General features: G+C 39.6%; 1 protein-coding gene across 1 annotated transcript in view; it reads left to right on the top strand.

The window, feature by feature from the left end:
• ADAMTS12 (ADAM metallopeptidase with thrombospondin type 1 motif 12) overlaps positions 1-23,205 on the top strand; it is a 574,502-nt gene that overhangs the window by 362,415 nt on the left and 188,882 nt on the right. Inside the window, exons 9-12 of the mRNA XM_075847593.1 lie at positions 4,941-5,084; positions 6,040-6,184; positions 20,001-20,093; positions 22,639-22,784. Coding sequence (XP_075703708.1) covers positions 4,941-5,084; positions 6,040-6,184; positions 20,001-20,093; positions 22,639-22,784 — 528 coding nt within the window. The remainder of the gene's footprint in view (positions 1-4,940; positions 5,085-6,039; positions 6,185-20,000; positions 20,094-22,638; positions 22,785-23,205) is intronic.

Genomic DNA, 23,205 nt, shown 5'->3' with positions numbered 1-23,205 from the left:
CAATTTGCTTTTCTGTCCAGAGACACAACCAGGACCCACTGTCACTGAACCCGTCAGGTCCGCGGATCTGACGGATACAGGTTTCAGTGCTAGATACAACTGCTCTGTATACAGGATATAAAGCCGCTGTATCTCAAAAAATAAAAATAATTTTTAATAAAAAGTAATTAGAAAGTTTCACAAAGAGTAATGATTGTTTTTTTTTTACATTTTTACAAATTTCTTAAATTCTCGGACATCTCCTTTAAATCACTACAACTTAAGTAATGCTTTTTTTTTTTTTACTTTTTATTTAGATTCTATATGTAAACTGTAAAATTGTGTTTAAAGTTCAAGAAAAAATGTAAAGGGTTTTTGTGCAGATAGATATACATGAGATGAGTCGATGATAGATATTAGATAGATAGATAGATAGATAGATAGATAGATAGATAGATAGATAGATAGATAGATAGATAGATAGATAGATAGATAGATAGATAGATAGATAGATAGATAGATAGATAGATAGATATAGATATGAGTTAGATAGATAGATAGATAGATAGATAGATAGATAGATAGATAGATAGATAGATAGATAGATAGATAGATAGATAGATAGATAGATAGATAGATAGATAGATAGATAGATAGATAGATAGATATGAGATAGATAGATAGATATGAGATAGACAGATAGATATGAGATAGATAGATAGATAGATAGATAGATAGATAGATAGATAGATAGATAGATAGATAGATAGATAGATAGATAGATAGATAGATAGATAGAAATAATAATAAATCCTATACACAGGGCATACATACTGCATCATCTTGCAAAATACATCCTCCCTTGTAACGCGACTGTACTCCCAATACATATTAGACCAAACAAGAAAGGACCATGGAGTCTATAAGTCAAAATATATATATATATATATATATATATATATATATATATATATATATATATAATCTTTTTATTACACAACAATATTATACTGGTTACAAATATATGTTTCTAAAAATGAATCACAAATAAAAGCATGGCTGCCAAACAAGAGTCAAATATTCAACAAGTGGAGTCATGTGAATATGAGCTTATTGGAATACACCTCAAAACAAATGCATATAGCATAGTATAAATGTAGTTAGGTATACTGGCTACAAATAATGTATTCTGCTGTTTAAGGATAAATAAGAAGGATGTTTGTAACATGCACTAAAGATTGGGTTACAAAAGGACCAATAAAGAGTATTATATCCAAAGATTTACTCATACATATGTGAATGCTAAATGCAATTTGTATATATTGATCCCGAGCAATAAGAACAACGAACGATAGGTAACACAGTACTAACCCATGTGGCTGAGACTCAAAGAATGGCGACCGGCCCCAACGCGTTTCGGCTTCCGCCTTCGTCTGGGGGTGGCACCTACAAGTATATCCTTCCTATTTATCTTACATAGAGACCAATCAGGGGCCGATTGGCCAGGTGAAAGTAATGCACCAGATATTTACCTCACTCAACTGTTGGCGTCATGTCCGCGTTTGTCGATAGACAATCCTCACATGGTGTGGGCATCATGTGATACATGATGAGTACTTTATGTTTGACACAAGGAAAATAATTTGGATACTCGGCACAGAACATTAAAAGAAATATATAATAGATTATATTAGACACATTACTTTATATTGAACAAAGGTTTTTATATATGGTACACAAAGTAATAATAATAAATAAATATGGAAATAGTCCATATTCACATAAAGTATAATGTGCATAAAAAATATATTTTATATATATATGTGACGTTGTGAATAAGTAAATAAATAAATAAATAAATACTGTATATTATAAGAAAATATATACATACATATACACGTGCTATTCATACACATATGAGAAACACATGTGTTAATCTACATCATCATGGTAATATATTATGTGCAAAATGATTAGAAAAATAAATAAATACTATATGGTGATAAAAAATTATATACAAGTATATACGTACGCAGATCATATGCACATATAGTCATGTGAAAGAATATTGAAAAAATATATAACAAATTAGTGGCAACATTAGGAATACATAAAAGTACATTTAAGTGACTAAAGTGCAATAGTGCAACAAGTTCATTGAATTTAAAAGTTATTTGTTAAAAGTCTGTGCATTTCATTATTTTCCGCTGCCATATATATACTACCATAGGGATTAGCAAATAAGTAGTTGAAAAAACTTGTTTATACAGATCAGTATAACATATCATTTTAATATAGTTTAATTTCTTTTATTGCAAAGTTGATGCATCTCTGAATATCAATGATATTTCATAAACGTCTATGTCTGATGAACTAGGAAGAAGGAAGAACGTATGTTAAAATCACAAAAACATTATTACATTACAAAATTAAAAAATGATGCCACACAAACACATACACAGTGATCAGAGAAACGAAGCGTACCCATGCGATTCCTTTAAGCCTCTCGGCTGCATGGTCTTCACAGTCCAGATCCATTTGCTTTCCAATCTTAGTAACTTCTTCATCAGATCTCCACCTCTTATATTCAGCTCCACATGATCTATTCCTCGCACCTTCAGTAGCTCTTTACCTCCTCCCTGATGTATGATAGATAGATAGATAGATAGATAGATAGATAGATAGATAGATAGATAGATAGATAGATAGATAGATAGATAGATAGATAGATAGATATGAGATAGATGATAGATAGATAGATAGATAGATAGATAGATAGATAGATAGATAGATAGATAGATAGATAGATAGATAGATAGTGTAATGTCGGGGTAAGGAAACAGACAAGTGAGCCCAATCTACCCGCCACTCAGTCCCTGCCTACTTGCAACGACCCGCCCTAGGCGACGGGGTACAACTGGGCGACGGTCCCTACGCTCAATAAGTGCCCGACAGACAAACAGACAAGGGTACACAGAAGCAAGGGAAAAGGGGCAGTTGCCCACGGCAACACCGCGAGCAACAAGAGTGGTGAACAAGCCGAGTCAAACCAGGAGTGTACGAGGTACCAAACGCAGAGCAGGAGAGTAGTGAACAAGCCAGGGTCAATATGAAGCAGGGTCAAATAGATCAAGAAGCCTCAAAATTTTCCATCTATTTTTGTGCCATAATTTATTTCTTAACTAATGTTTATAAAATCTGGGGAGAAATAATTGATAGCAATAAATTATAATATGTCCTGATATCTGATTGGTTCTTTAATGAATCATTTTAATAAATAGGTTCTGGCTATTTTCATTGAGTTTTAAATATAGCAGATATTTTTGGACACTAATAGGGATAATCTAATAAAATACCCGTAGTCTATAATTTCAGAATTAAATCAAAATTAATATAGAAAAGCGTAACTAATTCAAAACATAATCTGTCATTTTAATTACAAAATATTTTTTAATAAGCAGAATTTAAAGTATCCTTAATTTCCAAATTGTCGTGGTAAGTTTGTTTTATTACTGTCTATGCTGTATATATCTATCAGACGCTTAATAAAAATAAGTTTGGTGGGGTTCCGAACTTTGGGACCCCCACCGTTATCGAGAACGAGGGGCTGTCAGAAACAGCCAAATGAGCATGTTCGGTTATTTACAAATTCTCCCATTCAACCCTAAACAAAGGGAAAGAGCATGCTTGTCCTGCTCTCTTGTTGTTCTCGGCAATGGAGGTTGGATCCCCACCAAACAAACTTTTATGCCCTGTCATAACAGATTATAAAAGTAATGGGCTGTCGCTGGACAATCCCTTTACACGAAAACTTCAGGCAAATTTGAAGCAAACAGCTCTTAGCATTACCAGTAAAATGTACAGTGTGCATGTAGGGGGCGGGAAAAGCAGGAAGTCTGTGAGGTGCAATTTCAGCCAATAGATGCAGAGCAGGAACTGATGTCAGAGAAGGGAGGAGTTATTTTGACAACTTCTCCTGTACAACCCAGTAACATGCAGTCATTTTATTATTTGGTGTTATGTTGAAGGGTAACTAAACGTTCAACAAACTTCTGATATGTCATAGTGACATGTCAGAAGTTTTGATCGGTGGGGGTCCGAGCACTGAGACGCCCACCAATCGCTAAAACGAAGTGGCAGAAGTGCTCGTGTGAACGCTGAGCTGCTTCGTTTCTGTTCGGCTTTTTCCGGAAATCGATGTAGCGGTGTACAGGCTCAATATAAAGTCTATGAGCCCGTACACCACTACATCGGCTTTCTGGAAAAAGTCGAACAGAAATGAAGTGACACATTTTGATATACCCTTTAAGGACCTATAGTGTGGCAAAAAAAGAAAGTTGGAACCAGCACTGAGAGTAGTGAATCTGTTTAAAAACAGGAAACTATTTCCAAGTTTTAATATTACTTTAGTAAAAACAATGAACAGAGAAATAATAGTGACGGGCAGGTAATGTCCAAAGTTCAGAGAGTGATGAGAAAATAGGCGGTAGCCTACGCGTTTCAGACCCCTGAAAGCCCGTCACTATTATTTCTCTGTTCATTGTTTTTACTAAAGTAATATTAAAACTTGGAAATAGTTTCCTGTTTTTAAACAGATTCACTACTCTCAGCGCTGGTTCCAACTTTCTTTTTTTGCCGTTTCCCTCGCGTGTGCCGACACGAGGATCCGTGTGCTGACTACCATATCTGTGACAAGGTGAGCTGGAGGAAATTCTCCCCCCCCCCCCCCGTTTTTCTGTGCAGACCTATAAATGAACGTACCAGAGTGAGAGAATTAATTGTCCCTTGTTTGTTACGTGGCTCTAGTAGCCATTCTTTTAATTATACAAATTTATGTTTGTGTATGGTAAAGGCCCCATAAACACGGCAGAGCAGGAGGTTGTACGGAACTGTTTTACATTAGTGTGCATAAGGACTAAGGATTTTGCAAAGATGTAATGTCAATTGTGATTTTCATTCAGCTTTGGAATCCAGCATGATGGACAAGGGAACGATTGTGAGTCAGCTGGAGGACAACCATACATAATGTCCCGACAGCTGCACTATGACACTTCGCCACTGACGTGGTCACCCTGCAGCAAAGAATATATCACCCGTTTTTTGGAGTGAGTCACGTCTTTTATTTTGTACTGTTATAATCTAACAGCAGCCTGTGAAAGACCCTCCTTGAATAGCATTTTTTAATATGTTCAAAATTCTATGTTGATTAATTTTTTAAATATATCTTTAGAGCTATTGGAGCTTTGTTTTCCTGATACAAATCTCCAAATCTCCTACATAGGCATATATTTAAAGGACAATATCCTGACTACCTGCAGCCACCACTAGACGGAGCTAAGGAGCTTACTGCATACTGTTTATAAATTGCGCGAGGTGATAACAGTAAATTCCCTCTAGTGGCGGCAGCAGACAGTCAACATGTTATCTTTTTAATCTGCGTCTCTATATAAGAAGTGAAGAATAGCTTTACAGGGGCTTTAAAGCATAAAACATTGTAGGCCTATATGTAGCATAAGCCATCAATGTGTTATTAGTGGGGGTCAGACCCCCTGTGACCATCAGCAGAATGCAATGGCCCAACACAGGGTTGCTCTAATCCATTCAGCTGTGTCTGATGTTGCCTACCAGCCCCTGTATCAATCTCAGCCATATAAACAAGAAGGTCACTGTGTCAGCCGTGGGTCAAGGATCCACAAATTACACATTTATCGCTTCTAAATTCATGCACCACCTTTGATTACCATTGGCTTTATAGACAGATAATGTAAAATCTAGCATTTTTGCACTATGTACTATGTCTGTTGAGTGTCTTATGTACAATAGATATCCATGTGTTACCAAAAATGACTAAAAAGAGACACAAAAGAATAATATCCATCAACAGCAGTTAGCATGCTTGCTGATGGTTTCCAACATTTGAAAAAGTTAGATAAATTACAAATGTGCTGACTTTGTAGCCAATTTTACTCAAAGACAAAGACTCAACAGGGCCCTTTTTAAACCTTTTTAATCCCAGCTTGATGACCTTTCTTCTGATTTGTTTTCCTTCTTGCTCTGCAGTCGAGGGTGGGGATCTTGCCTTGATGATTTACCAGCAAAGAAAGATTTTAAGCTTCCATTAATTGCCCCAGGAGTGCTATATGATGTCAACCACCAGTGCCAACTACAGTATGGACCCAACGCGACTTTCTGTGAAATTGTGGATGTAAGTCTTCATCTTACTCTATACTTTGTAGGTTTTCTTTTAGCTGTAGACCCAAAATTTTAGCAGTAGGTTGCCATAACACCCTTTGGTTTTCATTAAAATCAGTTTCAGGACCCATTCGTTCTGAACACGCCAGAAGTTCCCAGTTTCTGGGCCTTTAATGGTATCTCCATGTTGACATCTCTAATTGAAATGCCAGCAGTTGGTCTATGGTAAAAAACGCTTACAGATTTAGAAGATGACTCCGTCTTCATAGTAGCAACAAGGCTTTTTTCACAATTTGCATTTTCTTCTAGGTCACTAGTCGAAAACCACTGGCTAAACCATTGGACAACCAAGATGCCCTGGAAATTAAAGGCTTATTACCATCACAGAAAATGATGGCATATCGCTAGAATATGCCATCACTTTCTTATCGGAAGTGGTCTGTTTTAGTTCTACGACCCAAAGTTTTTCTCATCCAGCGGTGCTCCCCACCGCTGTCTGTGTGGGGAACTGCAGCTTGCCCCATTCCTTTGAAAAACAGCACAGAAAAACAGTAAAGGGGCCACAGTGCTAAACCAGAGCTACGACCTCTTTATTCCGAGGATCGATGGTGGTCCCAGAGGCCCGAACCCGACTTATCAAAAAGTGATGGTATATCCTAGCGATATGTCATCACATTCTGTATTGGGAATAACCCTTTAATGTTTTTTTCTCTGGACCATCAGGGTCTTTACAATACCTCACCGAGACACTAGAGATCCAAAAGCTTATATAATAATGATAGTAGTGACCTTCAAGAAATAAATGCGTGATCATGGTGGGCTTCTCCTATCCTGTATTATATTGCAATAAAAATAGTGAAAAATTATCAGTTATGTATCCAATATGTGTATTCTATCTTCCTTCTTGCAAACCTCAGATTAGACCTTTTTTCTAACTGTAAGGCACCTGGCTGCAGCAGAAGCCCTCCGTCACTGCTCTGTGTGTTAGAAAGGAGGCCAGATATGTTAATCCTGCCCCTCCAAGGAAGCTTGCCCCGTTAGCTCTCCCGCCAATCAAAAATGGACGGGATCAGGAGGAAATTAACACCTTGAAGACTTCTACAAGACTGTTTGCTGCAGGAGCAGGAATTTCTGCAGACTGACAAATGTGCTATTTGTCATTGTGTGCCGATTTATCGGACTGCGGGCCCCGTACACGTTTCTATTGTCAGGCTGCAAAAAAGCCAGTAGGAAGTTAAATTAATTTCCCTAATATTGGAAACTGTCCTTATCATAGAAGTATTTTTGAATTTTTGTTTATAATGCAACCCCTCCCCCACCACCTCCTTGATTCACTGTATATGGTCCTGCAGAATGGAAATATTCAGCACACAAATTTACTTGTCATTATCACATTTTATGAAAAATATTGTAGGCTGAGACGAGATAGGGTTTCCTAAAAGGTTTTGTTTAGATCACGGTCCGGTTATATGCATCACACCAGGTTATTTAATCAGATTAGTGGCTATCTATACTATTAGCACAGCCATTAGCGACAAGGAGCCTTGCAGTTAATCTCTATAATGGAAACATACGTAGTCCCCAATAATGAGTAACTAGTGTGATAGTATTGCTGCGGTCGTAGGTTTATGGATGAGTTTCCAATACAAAACTAATTTGGCAATTGTTTACATTAGTAATATAGATTTCCTGGGAATGACGTAGAGGCAACGCAAACAAAACAGGAATTTATCCGACCTAGTATACATAACAATAATGAAATATATATACAGATAAAATACCCAAAAATACAATGTTACCTTAAAATATACAACTTACATTTACATGACATACTGTTTCACAGGTTTCATCCCAGGCATGGAGTCAAACAAGCATAGAAAGAGAGATACGTAAGTGGGTTATTTCACTGTGATTGATTGCCAGGAAGAACTAAGAGAGTTAAGGTGAGGGGCAAATGGTAAAATTCCAGCGAATATGGCTGACACGTTATCAAAAGCTGAAGGCAGTAGATATCTCTGGTATAAATGACCAAGCTTAAAAGTGAAAAAATGAACACAGCTGAAGGGGATGTCCACTTTGGACAATACTTTCTCACCAACCCATATCTGGATGTAAAAAGAGTCCTTCCCCTCTGATCTGTCTCAGGGGTGGAGCCAGGATTAAATCCTGTGGGAGGGAAATAGAGGCACGCAATGCGCACCATGGTAAATTTTGCTTTCCTTGGTCACTCGCCCCACAACTCTCTTAACTCCTTAACGCCGAAGGACGGATATATCCGTCCTTAGCAGCTGCTAGTTCGCGCAGGAGGACGGATATATCCGTCCTGTGATGGCGCGGGTACTGTCACTGTACCCACGCGATCAGCGGCAGGAGCACGGCTGTTATACACAGCCTGGCTCCTGCTGCAACTGCCGGAATCGAAGCGCGCTCCGATTCCGGCAGTTTAACCCATTAAATGCCGCTGTCAATAGTGACAGCGGCATCTAATGTGTTTGACAGAGGGAGGGAGCTCCCTCTGTCACCCGATCGGCGCCCCCGCAAACAAGCCGCCGGGTTTCCATGACAGCCGGGGGTCTAACAAAGACCCCCAGGTCTGTCTTCAGCAACTGCCTGTTAGGCGATGCCGGAGGCATGACCTAACAGGTTGCCTGTCAGTTTTACACTGACAGGCAATAATGCTTTTGTATACGAAGTAAACCAAAGCATTATATTTGCGATCGGCAGATCGCATAGTGAAGTCCCCTGGTGGGACTTAAAAAAACAAATGTCAATCAGTTAAATAAAGTTCGTGGAAAAAAAAAAATTACAGTCAAAATCAAATAAAACTACTTTTTTTGCCCAAAAAGTGGTTTTATTCAGTAAAAGTGTCAAAACAAATCACACATACACATATATGGTATCCCCGCGATCGTAACGACTTGACCAATAAAATGAACACATTAATTAAACCGCCGGATGAACGGCGTCCAAAAACACCGCAAAAAACAACGGCACAATTCTCTCTTTTCTCCCATTCCCCCAATAAAAAATAAAATAAAAGTTAATCTATAAGTCCTATGTACCCCAAAATAGTACTAATGATAACTACACATTGGCCCGCAAAAATCAAGCCCACATATGGCCACATAGACGGAAAAATAAAAAAATGACGGCTCTTGGAACGCGGCGATGGAAAAACAAGTAATTTTTTTCTAAAAGGGTTTTTATTGTGCAAACGTAGGAAAACATATAAAACCTTTACATATTTGGTATCCCCGTAATCGTGCCGACCCATAGAATAAAGTTAACATGTTATTTACGCTGCATAGTAAACGGTGTAAATTTATAACGTGAAAATTAATGCTGGAATAGCTGCTTATTTTCAATTCTCTCCTAAAATAAAGTTAATAAAAGTTAATCAATATGTTATAAGCATCTAAAAATGGTACAATTACAAAATACAACTCGTCCCGCAAAAAACAAGCCCTTATACGGCTATGTCGATGGAATAAAAAAAAAGTTGCGACTCTTGGAATGCGACCGTGAAAAAACAAAAAATAATCCTTGGTCATTAACGTGCAAAATGGCCCGGTCATTAAGGGGTTAAATATGTAAACCACACTATCCACACAAACAGGAGAATTAAAGTGGAACATGGACGCTAATCACACCATCAAGGAGAGGCATACACTTACTTTTTCTGTCAGAGACAAGTGTACACTACCACTATACAAGCACCAATATAAGCAATAATGCTGCCATACAGTGACCATCTAGTGGTCCGATACCAGTTCTACACGGGCGCTCTGCAGAGCATCATCACTCATGCTGCAGACTATATAGTGGTAAGATACCAGTTCTACACGGGCGCTCTGCAGAGCATCATCACGCTGCAGACTATACTAGAGAATACACTACTGATCAGATGCAGTCACAGGCAGAATACATAACAATTAGAGAATAAGCACTATTGATTGATTTTAACTATCAAGTTACAGCTACAGTCTACAAGACAATTGTTTCTCTATAGTTGAAATGAATTAATTGCATTACATAACATCTCCCTGTAGGCTAGGCTTTATTCATACATTTCCATTAGGAATAACAGAGGAACGTCACAACACAGAGCTCTAAGTAAAGATGCTCCAGATTTGTTATTTCATGGGTAATACAAGGATTTCCTATAACGGACATGTCAGGAGAGATGACAGATCCTCTAAAAATACAGTGACTCACAGGTGACATCTTGTCTGATTTGTAGACTTTCTCTTTCCTTTTCTTCTACATGACGACTTCTCCTGACCGCTGCAGAGTTTCCTGCTAAGATATCCTTGGCCCCTAGCTTTAACAGCCTCTGCAGCAAAACAAATAATTTCAGACCCCAGACCAGACACCTTAAACTAATACAGACCACAGACCTGACCCCCTAAACAAATACAAACTCCACACCAGACCCTTTAAATTAATCAGACCCCAGATCAGTACCCCTAAATAAATTAGGCCTCCTGATCAGGACGGGCCTTAGTGGTGCGTGACCTGTGCCATTGCACAGGGCGTATCACTCCAGCAGTTGGAAGGGGGCGCTGCGCTGGCTCCCTTCCCCTGCTTGTGTTTCAGAAGCAGCGGCCCGCGACTCAGCAGTGCTAGGTTGGCTCCTTGCGGTGGGGGGGGGGGCAGCGCCAAATGAGTTATTTTTTTTTACAACCCCCTTCCTTGCTCCCCGCCGGACTAAGTATAACAGGGGCAGGGAGGGGCTTTGCATACAGGCCATACATCAGAGAGGAGAAATGCTCCTTCCTCTCCTTTCCATTGTGAAGTGAGCGCTGATTGGTGGAGCAGTAGGGGCCTCTGTCTGCTCCACCAATCAGCACAGACTGCCCTGCACACAGACTCAGCGCCTCCCACAGCTCCTCCCTCCTCTGCTGCTGCCACAGTGAAGACTCCTCCACGGAGCTCAGGCCTCTGGTAAGAGCAGCAGCTTTAGTGTAATCCATGTTCATGTATGTGCTGTGTGGGGGAGGAGGAACGAGGGAGCTACCAATCATGTGTAACAGGATGTTTTGTTTTTTTGTTGCATACATCGATTTTGTGGGGGAGGGGAGACTTGTTTATAGGTGCTTTGTGTGTGAGGATTGTTTATAGATCGGTTTTTGGGGGAAGAGAACATTGATTTTGTGGGGGAGGGGACATTGTCTAAATGCTATAGGAGTTTGAGGGGATTCTTTACAAATCTATTTTGTGGGGGAGGGGGACTTCTGTATCGTTTATTTTGTTGTGCAGGAGCTTATTATAAATTATATGTGGGGGAGGGGAACTTGGCTGCAAATGTTATGTATGGGGAAGAAAGGATTCTTTAGAGATCATTTTTGTGGGGGAGAGCAGCTTGATTATAGGTGTAGGGACACACAGGGCGGATACACTGCATAAAACGACACAGAGTATCTGTCCTGGACACCGCAGGGAATTCCACCTGAAAAAAACGCACCAAATTTTGGTGCCGCTTTTCGGGCGGCATGTCTGCTGCAGAAAGGCTGCAGAAATAAAAATAAAACAAGCTAATACTCCCGGCCGTAGTCATAGCGATGCGTATTCTCTTCTGAGCGCAGTCCGGCCTCCTGGGATGACGCTGTATTCCATGTGCCTTCTGCAACCTTTTGATTGGCTGCAGCAGTCGCATGGGATGAATCGTCATCCTGGGAGGCCGGGCTGTGCTCAGAACAGAATACGCATCGCTTTGACTACGGCCGAGAGTAAGAATAAGCTTTTTTTCACATTTGAGATTTTCATGGCGGAATCGCATTATTTCCACCTCCCTTTGAATTCAATGGGTAACTCCTACAATACAAGAGCAGCGATTCCACAGCATAAATTGACTGCTGCAGATTTTAAAAAAAACGCACCGCAGGTCAATTTATGTAGAGTTTCTGTGTAGAGATGAGATTTGTTTTATCTCATCCAATCTGCTGCTACTCTATTATGCTGCAGATTTTCCGCAATGAAATCTGTTGCGGAAAATTCGCAGGGTTTATGCTAAGTGTATTCCTACCCTAAGGGCATATTCACCTGTTGCAGCCATATTGCAGCTTTATTTAATTTTGTGAAAATTGCATCAAAATATGAACGCAACGTGTGGATACATCCTAAACATAATATGTGGCGGAGCGGGGTTTAGTTATAGTTTAGTTATAGTTTGCTTGTGTGTGTGGGGACGACGACTTGGCTATAAGGCTAGAATTTTAGCATCAGGATTACATACGCATCAATTTCAATGTTTCCCTATCAGACATTTTGAAATGTTTGCAAGGTTGCGCACAACTTTTTTCTTCCCGTAGTGTTATCTAGTCATTGTATGGTGGTATTATTCAGTGTATGGTGGTATTATCTAGTCACAGTATGGTGGTATTATTCAGTCAGTGTATGGCGGTGTTATCTAGTCACAGTATGGTGGTATTATTCAGTCAGTGTATGGCGGTGTTATCTAGTCACAGTATGGTGGTATTATTCAGTCAGTGTATGGCGGTGTTATCTAATAACCGTATGGTGGTATTATTCAGTCAGTGTATGTCGGTGTTATCTAGTCACAGTATGGTGGTATTATTCAGTGTATGGTGGTATTATCTAGTCACAGTATGGTGGTATTATTCAGTCAGTGTATGGCGGTGTTATCTAGTCACAGTATGGTGGTATTATTCAGTCAGTGTATGGCGGTGTTATCTAGTCACAGTATGGTGGTATTATTCAGTAAGTGTATGGTGGTGTTATCTAGTAACCGTATGGTGGTATTATTCAGTCAGTGTAGTGCGGTGTTATCTAGTCACAGTATGGTGGTATTATTCAGTGTATGGTGGTATTATCCAGTCAGTGTATGGGGGTGTTATCTAGTCACAGTATGGTATTATTCAGTGTATGGTGGTATCTAGTCACAGTATGGGGGTATTATTCAGTGTATGGTCGTATTATTTAGTCACAGTATGGTGGTATTATTCAGTGTATGGTGGTATTATCTAGTCAGCGTATGGCGGTGTTATCTAGTCACAGTATGGTGGTATTATTCAGTGTATGGCGGTGTTATCTAGCCACAGTATGGTGGTATTATTCGGTGTATGGTGGTATTATTTAGTCACAGTATGGTGGTATTATTCAGTGTATGGTGTTATTATTCAGTCAGTGTATGGCATGTTATCTAGTCACAGTATGCTGGTTTTATATAGTCATAGTGGTAATATTTAGGCATTGTATTATTATAATAATTTGGGGGTAGGGCTAATCTATGTATGCAGATTCCATATTCTGGTACAGCGTAGTGTGCCCTGTATTTCCCAGTACAACTTATGAGTTTTGGGGAATACAGTACACACCACCTGATACCAGGACCGGACAGTGCACTAGGCAGCAGTGCTGAGTGTAAATTTCACTATGAGCGGCATTTACATCTATCAATTGTGTCACTGATAACAATTATTTTTACATAACAAGTGCAGAGCAACGATAAACAAAGGTTTTATCATTGATCTTCTCCTTTGTTAACACTTACCAAATATCAGTATAATTGGTCAGAAAATAGAAAATCATTATGATAATTGTCTAAAGTAAATAGGCCATTAATGGGGGCGTATTCAGGCTTAGTGCCTAGGTAGCGTGAGCTGTAAATACGGCCCTGCTAAGGACACACATACTATTGAACACTATAGCAGAGCAGGGAGGTATCTCCCTGCTCTGGTATTTACTAGGCCAGTGGTTCTCAACCAGGGTGCCGTGAAAACCCTCTGGTGGTGCCGCAACGCTCCTCTGAACCACTGCCACGGCCATGTCTCTCTTCCTCCTCATAGCACGAAGTGCATGCGACTAGAAGGAGATTTTTTTGCAGCCCCCTTGTAGATAGCACCCCCACCCCCTTCCTGCACTGTGTACAAGGGGGAGGTGGGGGCTGTATGGCACTGTCTACAAGGGGGAGGTGGGGGCTGTATAAAACTGTCTACAAGGGGGAGATGGGGGCTGTATGACACTCTACAAGGGGGAGGAGGTGGGGGGCACTGTGTACAAGGGGGAGGTCGGGGCACTGTGTACAAGGGGGAGGTGGGTGGCACTGTGTACAAGGGGGAGGTGGGGGCTGTATGGCACTGTCTACAAGGGGGTGGTGAGGGCTGTATGGCACTCTCTACAAAGGGGAGGTGGGGACTGTATGACACTGTCTACATAGGGGAGGTGGGGGGCACTATGTACAAAGGGGTGGTGGGGGGCTGTATGGCACTTTCTACATCGGGGAGGTGGGGGGGCCGTATGGCACTGTCTACAAGGGGGGTGTGGGGGCTGTGTGGCACTATCTACAAGGGGGAGGTGGGGGCTGTATGGCGCTGTCTACAAGGGGAGGTGGGGGCTGTATGGCACTGTCTACAAGGGGTAGGTACGGGGCTGTATGGCACTGCCTACAAGGAGGAGGTGGGGGATTATGGCACTGTCTACAGGGTGGCTGTATGCCACAATCTACAAGGGGGCACCATCTACAAGGGAAGGCTGCGTGTGGCAGCCAGGGGAGGGGGCATTATACTGTGTGGGGGCCACTTAGCGGACATTATACTGTGTAGGGGCACTATATGGTGCAATATAATGTGTATGGCACTTAGGGGGCATAATACTGTGTGGGCACAATTAGAGAACAAAATACTGTGTCCTTGAAGGGGTTATATTATATTATTAAATAATATTATTATACTGTATGGGGGGAATTAAAGGGGCATTATACAGTGTGTGTGTGTGTGTGTGTGTGTGTGTGTGTGTGTGTGTGTGTGTGTGTGTGTGTGTGTGTGTGTGGCAGCAAAGGGGCATTATACTGTGTGGGGGCATTTTTTTATGATGGGGTGGGGCGCCGAAAGATAATTTTGCACAAGGGCTCCATCTATGCTAAGGTCAGCCCTGCTCCTGAAAATATTCAGACCTCAGATCATACATTTATACTCACCGCTCTCACCTCCCTACTCTTCAACTCCATGCGCCACTTGCGAGACAGTCAGGACATTGTGTGCTTTCTCTACATCCGATGCTGGATGGCATTAGGACCCAGAACAAAGATTCCCTCAGCTGAAGGAAGACCAAGAGCAAGCAAACTATAAGGGTATGTTCACACGCAGTGACCAAAAACATCTAAAAATACGGAGTTGAACAGCTCCTGATTTTCAGATGTTTTTGTAGCAACTCGCGTTTCTTGCGGCGTATTTTACGGCCGTTATTGGAAATATCTCAAGAAGCGACATGCACTTTTTACGCGCCATATTTTGACAGCGATGCGTAAGATTACACCTCGTGGGAACAGAACACCGTAAAACCCATTGCAAGCAATGGGCAGATGTTTGTAGGCGTATTAGGGGCGTTTTTTCAGGCGTAATTCGAGGCGTAAAACGCCCGAATTACGTCTGAAAACAGTGCGTGTGAACATACCCTAACTGTAATTGGCTGCTATTTATTGTATAAATTATATAGATAGTGGCCTATTAGGAGAACAGAAACACTAAGCCTGCACCTACCGGTTAAGTGTAAGAAGTCCGAAGGAAATGAACCCTTGTGTTCCCTACATGATTTTTGCAAAACTTTTTTCATGCAGAAGGTCCTGCAGACTGACAAACATGGGAACAAGTTTATCTCCAGTTTACTTCTATCAGTCTGTGCTCCTTTATTGTTTCTTTAATCCCTTCCCTCCCCATAAAGTAAGTAATGTCGAGCGGGTTATTTCTGTAAACTATTACCTCATGGTATTGGTGCGGGCACAGATGGTGTATGGTGCGGGCATTAGTATGACGTGATGGTGCGGGCACGGGAGCTGTGGCTGCACCATCACCAGTGGGTTCAAGCAGTAACTAACAGCTGACATCCCGCTCTAACATCCAGGATCGGAGATAACTCAGATTCTGGCTGTTTAACCCCTTAGATGCCGCGGTCGACCCTGACATTTAAGGAGTGTAATATAGGGAAGGGGCTTTCTCTGTCACCCTATGGACGCCGAAGGATTGTCATAGCAGCCAGGAATCTAACAATTCTGCCATGTGTATGTGTCTATTTGGCCCTGCTTTCAGTTTGTTTTTGGATTCTCTGCCATGTTTTTTATGTAATTGTTATTGATTAGATTTTTTTCAATAAAGAATTTTTCACATTTTCAGGAAATTTTGGTGTATCGACTATGTGTGAATTTTTTTGCAGTTGATAAGATCTAGGTCTTTAGTTTAGAAGTATTTACTAGCTCAGCTTTGATAGGTTACCCCGTCCTGGTGATGTATTCTTTATATTATATTGTCATATTATTTGACTGAAAACTCAGAAACACTTGCACAGTATGGATGTATTATGTGAGCACTGTATGGCACTATTATTTTAGCACTGTATTATTTGAGCACTGTATGGTGGTATTATGTGAGCACTGTATGTTGGTATTATTTAAAGCACTGTATGGTTGTATTATGTGAGCACTGTATGTTTGTATTATTTGAGCACAGTATGGTGGTATTATTTGAGCACTGTATGGTGGTAATATTTGAGCATTATATGATTGCATTATTTGAGCACTGTATGTTGGTATTATTTGAGCACTGTATGACGGTATTATTTGAGTCCTGTATGTTGGTAATATGTGAGCACTCTATAACGGTATTATTTGAACACTGAATGTTGGTATTATTTGACCACTGTGTGGTGGTATTATTTTAGAACTGTATGGTGGTATTATTTGAGCACTGTTTGGTGGTATTATTTGAGCAGTGTGTGGTGATATTATTTGGTCACATATGTTGGTATTATTTGAGCATTGTATGTTGCTATTATTTGAGCACTGTGTGGTGGTGATATTTCAGCACTGTATGGTAGCATTATTTGAGCACTGTGTAGTGGTATTTTTGGTCACTATATCTTAGTATTATTTGAGCACTGTATGGTGGTATTATTTGGTCAGTCTATGGTGGTATTATTTGTGCACTGTATGGTGGTATTATGTGAGCATTGTATGGTGGTATTATTTTAACACTGTATGTTGGTATTATTTAAAGCACTGTATGCTGGTGTTATTTGAGCACTGTATGGTTGTATTATGTGAGCACTGTATGTTTGTATTATTTGGGCACTGTATGGTGGTATTATTTGAGCACTTTATGGTGGTAATATTTGAGCATTGTATGATTGTATTATTTTAGCACTGTGTGATGGTATTATTTGAACACTGAATGGTGGTATTATTTGAGCACTGTGTGGTGGTACTATTTTAGAACTGTACGATGGTATTATTTGAGCACTGTATAGTGGTATTTTTGGTCACTATATGTTAGTATTATTTGAGCACTGTATGGTGGTATTATTTGAGCACTGTATGGTGGTAATATTTGAGCATTGTATTATTTTAGAACTGTATGATGGTATTATTTGAACACTGAAGGTTGGTATTATTTGAGCACTGTGTGGTGGTATTATTTGAGCACTGTATGGTGGTAATATTTGAGCATTGTATGATTGTATTATTTTAGCACTGTATGATGGTATTATTTGAACACTGAATGGTGGTATTATTTGAGCACTGTGTGGTGGTACTATTTTAGAACTGTATGATGGTATCATTTGAGCACTCTATAGTGATATTTTTGGTCACTATATGTTAGTATTATTTGAGCACTGTATGGTGGTATTATTTGAGCACTGTGTAGTGGTATTATTTGAGCAGTGTATGATGATATTTGAGAACTGTATGTTGGTATTATTTGAGCACTGTGTGGTTGTGATATTTCAGCACTGCATGGTGGTATTATTTGAGCACTATGTAGTGGTACTTTTGGTAACTTTAAGTTAGTATTATTTGAGCACTCCATGGTGGTATTTTTTGGTCACTCTATGGTGGTATTATTTGTGCACTGTATGGTGGTATTATGTGCACACTGTATGGTGGTATTATTTGAGCACTGTATGCTGGTATTATGTGAGCACTGTGTGGTGGTCTTATTTGGTCACTGTGTATTGGTGTTATTTGGGCACTGTATGTTGGGTTTTTTTGAGCACTGTATGGCGGTATTATTTGAGTCCCGTATGTTGGTAATATGTGAGCACTCTATGATGGTATTATTTGAACACTAAATGTTGGTATTATTTGAGCACTGTGTGGTGGTATTATTTTAGAACTGTATGATGGTATTATTTGAGCACTGTTTGGTGGTATTATTTGAGCAGTGTGTGGTGATATTATTTGGTCACATATGTTGGTAATATTTGAGCATTGTATATTGCTATTATTTGAGCAGTGTATGGTGATATTTGAGAACTGTATGTTGGTATTATTTAAGCACTGTGTGTTGGTGATGTTTCAGCACTGTATGGTTTCATTATTTGAGCACTGTGTAGTGGTATTTTTGGTCACTATATCTTAGTATTATTTGAGCACTGTATGGTGGTATTATTTGGTCACTCTATGGTGGTATTATTTGTGCACTGTATGGTGGTATTATGTGAGCATTGTATGGTGGTATTATTTGAGCACTGTATGCTGGTATTATTTAAAGCACTGTATGTTTGTATTATATGAGCACTGTATGGTGGTAATATTTGAGCATTGTATGATTGTAGTATTTGAGCACTGTATGATGGTATTATTTGAACACTGAATGTTGGTATTATTTGAGTACTGTGTAGTGGTACTATTTTAGAACTGTACGATGGTATTATTTGAGCACTGTATAGTGGTATTTTTGGTCACTATATGTTAGTATTATTTTAGCACCTTATGGTGGTATTATTTGGTCACTCTATGGTGGTATTATTTGTGGACTGTATGGTGGTATTATGTGAACACTGTATGGTGGTATTATTTGAGCACTGTGTGGTGGTATTATTTGGTCACTATGTATTAGTGTTATTTGAGTACTGTGTGTTGTTGTTTTTTTAGCACTGTATGGCGGTATTATTTGAGTCCTGTATGTTGGTAATATGTGAGCTTTTAATGATGGTATTATTTGAACACTAAATGTTGGTATTATTTGAGCACTGTGTGGTGGTATTATTTTAGAACTCTATGATGGTATTATTTGAGCAGTGTGTGGTGGTATTATTTGAGCAGTGTGTGGTGATATTATTTTTTTTACATATGTTGGTATTATTTGAGCATTGTATGTTGCTATTATTTGAGCACTGTGTGGTGGTATTATTTGAGCAGTGTATGGTGATATCTGAGAACTGTATGTTGGTATTATTTGAGCACTGTGTGGTGGTGATATTTCAGCACTGTATGGTGGTATTATTTCAGCACTGTATGGTAGTATTATTTGAGCACTCTATGTTGATATTACTTCAGCCATGCACAGTATATTATTTTACAGTGTATGGTGGCAGGACTGTATAAGATTGTTATTTAGGTAACTATATGGTATTTTGGCAGCGTATAGCATGGTTATTTCAGCATCATGCTTATTAGTAAACTGTACAGCAGGCCACCAAATATGGATGGGGGCGCCAACTGAGGGCACTGTACTTGGCACCATCCAATGAAAGGCCAGACCTGCTTCTGCCATGCATAACAATTTTTAGATGCAGAGTTGTTGTTTTTTTAAAGGTCTGTCCCATTGTAGTTAGAAAATTCTCCTCCATTCTGCCAAAAAAAGTGTCAAGCTAGAGAAATTCTTCAGTTCATAAAAAATCTTTTACATGGTCGGACATGATATTTGACGTAATAAACATGGATGTGTTATTATCACAGGTGCACAAGGTGTAGGGTGCACAAGATTAAAAATCTACGAAAGTGTGTGTGGGCCTTTAGACCGTACAGGTCAGCACGGGGTTAACTGTAATAGGAGGAAATACTGATTGTTTGCCTCCATATCTCTTCTTTACAGAATGTCTGCCAGACCTTATGGTGTTCAGTAAAGAATTCGTGCAGATCCAAACTCGATGCCACAGCAGATGGGACCAGATGTGGTGAAAATAAGGTATTTTTTTAATATAATTATGTATACCTATGTATATATACACCTATGTATCTGATACTCTCACAAGCCCCACACCTGTGTCAGAAGGACAGGACAGGTTTTCAATCTCTGGTTGTAAACAAGAATGACATACGCTGACAACAAGCAGAGATCTAGAAAATGGAGATAAATTGAAACGCAAAGTATTTTTTTGTTCTACAATGAGTGAGTTTTCTTTACATTACACTGGACAAACCCTTTAAGAGGCCACATAGTATAGAAACAGGTCCACTCTCCTATTAGCCAAACCCGCCCAAAAAATATTGCTCTGTCTGGCTAATAGAGCGATCAAAGCATTGACCGGACTCATGGTTATAAGTCCAGGTATGTTCATGAGTCGAGCGCTCCCCCCACTTCTCCGCAAGTTCCTCAAAGTGATTGACGGGCTGCGTTGTATGCAGATACACAGCTGCCAATCACTGCAAAGAGAGGTGGAGGGAGCGCTCCCCCATGCATAAGCCAGACTTATAATTATGTGTATTCTTTGTTTTGATTCTATCAGCCAAATGGCACAATATTTTTTTATGCCGTTTGGGCTAGAAGTAGAACCGACTAGTCCCTATTCTATTCTTCTCTTACATGTGTGACAGACATGAGGCAGCTCTATCCACTGGTTAAAAGAAAATCAATTGCTACAAGAAGAATCTTGGAAACAGCACACCACATCTATCATAATTATGCTGAATGAAGAAATAGACATGGACTGCAAATAACACATATTCATGGTGTTTTTTCTTCTTACACAGCATCTAAGACATTAATACATATAGTCGGAGTAATATTGACATTTTCTTAATTGTTTTGTGAATGTTTGGTAGTAAAGCCGCTCAGTCTGGAGGTCAATAAGCAGTAAAGATGAGGAGCGGGCAGTCACTCGTAAACATGCTTGTTACATTTTATTATTAGATCCAAAGTTTTTTGCTGATTAATTTATAATATATTTTTAGAGGAATCCAAATCCTCTACTTCTCTTCAGATAGCAATAAAGTTACATGATAAAATTCAGACTTTCTAAAATCACCACTAGGGGGAGCTTACTGCATAATGTTTTTATGGTGATTCCGAGCCAACAGTTAATGACTTTATGTAAAAGTGATGTGGACAGATTGTCATCAGATTTTGTGGCATTGAGGAGCCCTCTCTTTATTGTTATTAAAAGGAATGTATCATCAGAAAATATTCCAGTTTTCAAACTGCCACTAATCCCTCACAATAGTTGGGCATTTCCTGTTTTCAGGATTCCTGTTGTTCAATTTTTAGCTTTTCCTTTGTAGACTGGGGTAGATAAAACAGAGTCATATCAACATCATAGGGCAGGGTCTGCAGAGTCATCTCATCATTAGAGAGCATGGTCTGCAGAGTCATCTTATTATCAGAGTGCATGGTCTGTAGAATCAAATTAATATCAGAGAGATTGGTCTGCAGAATCATATCCTTAGCATCAGAGCTTAGGGTCTGCAGAGCCACATAATCATAAGAGAGCAGGGTCTGCAGAGTAATCTCATCATTGGAGGGCAGGGTCTGCAGAGTCATATCATTATAATTAGAGGGCAGCGTCTGAAGAGTAATCTTATCATCAGAGGGCAGAGTCTTGTCATTATCCTCAGAGGGCATGGTCTGCAGAGTTATCTCAACATCAGAGGGCAGGTTCTGCAGAGTCATCTCATCTTTAGAAAGCAGGGTCGGCAGAGTCATCTCATTAGCAATGAAGGGTGAGGTCAGCAGATTATAATGCAGGGATTTAATGACAGATTACAGTTCTATTGTATGGTTGGAGGCCTAGAAAACGCAGGATAGTAACACTATACACATGACTCCCACTCATTGCAGCTGCCATAAAGCACACACAGTGCTGCACTTTATTGTCTATACTATCTATATTGTATATACAGAAAATGCAGGAAGAAAGTGTGTCTCCAATATGTCCGCCTCCAGGAAAGTTTTTAAAAATGAAAACAACATTTAAAAAAAATATAAAACCATTATTTCTATTCTACAGACTATGTTCACGCCATGTTTGGTGTGCCTTTAGCATATTCGCTGGGAAATGTTCATGGTCCCTATGGGCCCAAAGGATCCGTAAAAAGTGTCCTTTTGGCATGGGCCCGGCAGGTTCACATCTGTGTACTTTTTTTTATAACTGTATAGGAAGCCTGCTGTTGGCCACCACGAAAAACATACAAAGTTTATATTTATACAATGGTAGCTTACGGACAGCGGTATACAGTTACATACATCAGGGATGTACGCTCGGCATGAGGAATCCACCGAATGTAAAGTTAAAATATAATGTGAACAGAGCCTTACACATTTAAGAGATTCTCCAGTAAAAAGCCACAGACTGGAGAACAATTCGGACATGTTACTTGTGTCTAGTATTGTCATCTGAGTGAAAAGTTTTCTAATACGTTGACAGTGCATTTTTCTCACATTCTTATTATATTATTCATTCATTATTGCTGTTATAATTATTTGTAGTGCTAATAATATAAATGTTATTTTCCAGTGGTGCATCAATGGGGCTTGTGTTACTGTAGGAAAACAACCAGACACTGTAAATGGAGGTTGGGGTTCATGGACGCCTTGGACTCACTGCACAAGAACGTGCGGCGCCGGATTACAGAGTGCTGAAAGGAAATGTAACAACCCTGAGTGAGTACCACAGGGTTATTAGGATACGTTCACATGTGCAGATTTTTGTGCCTATTTATACTTCAATATTTCATTCAAAACAGGTAGCAGAAAAAGGCGCCATTGTTATAAATGGAAGTTATAGAAATTACGTATAAGTAAAGGACCACACAGTTTGTGGAGCAAACCGCGGTCTCCCCATCTATCACATTTTTGTGATGTTAATGTGGAGTCCCCCCTCCCCCCAATAAAGCTGACATTTTCACAACTTGTAGGGGTAGATTTATTAAGTCTGGTATTTCATACTCCATTGGAGTAAAATACGACAAATTTATAAAGAGGCGCATGCCTCTTAACAATTTTGTCATTCTTTGGATGTCCTAAAGCCAGAAATGTAAATATTTGCATTATAATTTATGCCAATTTATGATGTAAATGATAG

The sequence above is a fragment of the Rhinoderma darwinii genome, chromosome 1 (genome assembly GCF_050947455.1).
Source record: "Rhinoderma darwinii isolate aRhiDar2 chromosome 1, aRhiDar2.hap1, whole genome shotgun sequence".
NCBI classification, from domain to species: domain Eukaryota; kingdom Metazoa; phylum Chordata; class Amphibia; order Anura; family Rhinodermatidae; genus Rhinoderma; species Rhinoderma darwinii.
Note: the sequence above shows the minus strand (reverse complement) of the source record. Positions and strands in the feature narration are given on the sequence as shown.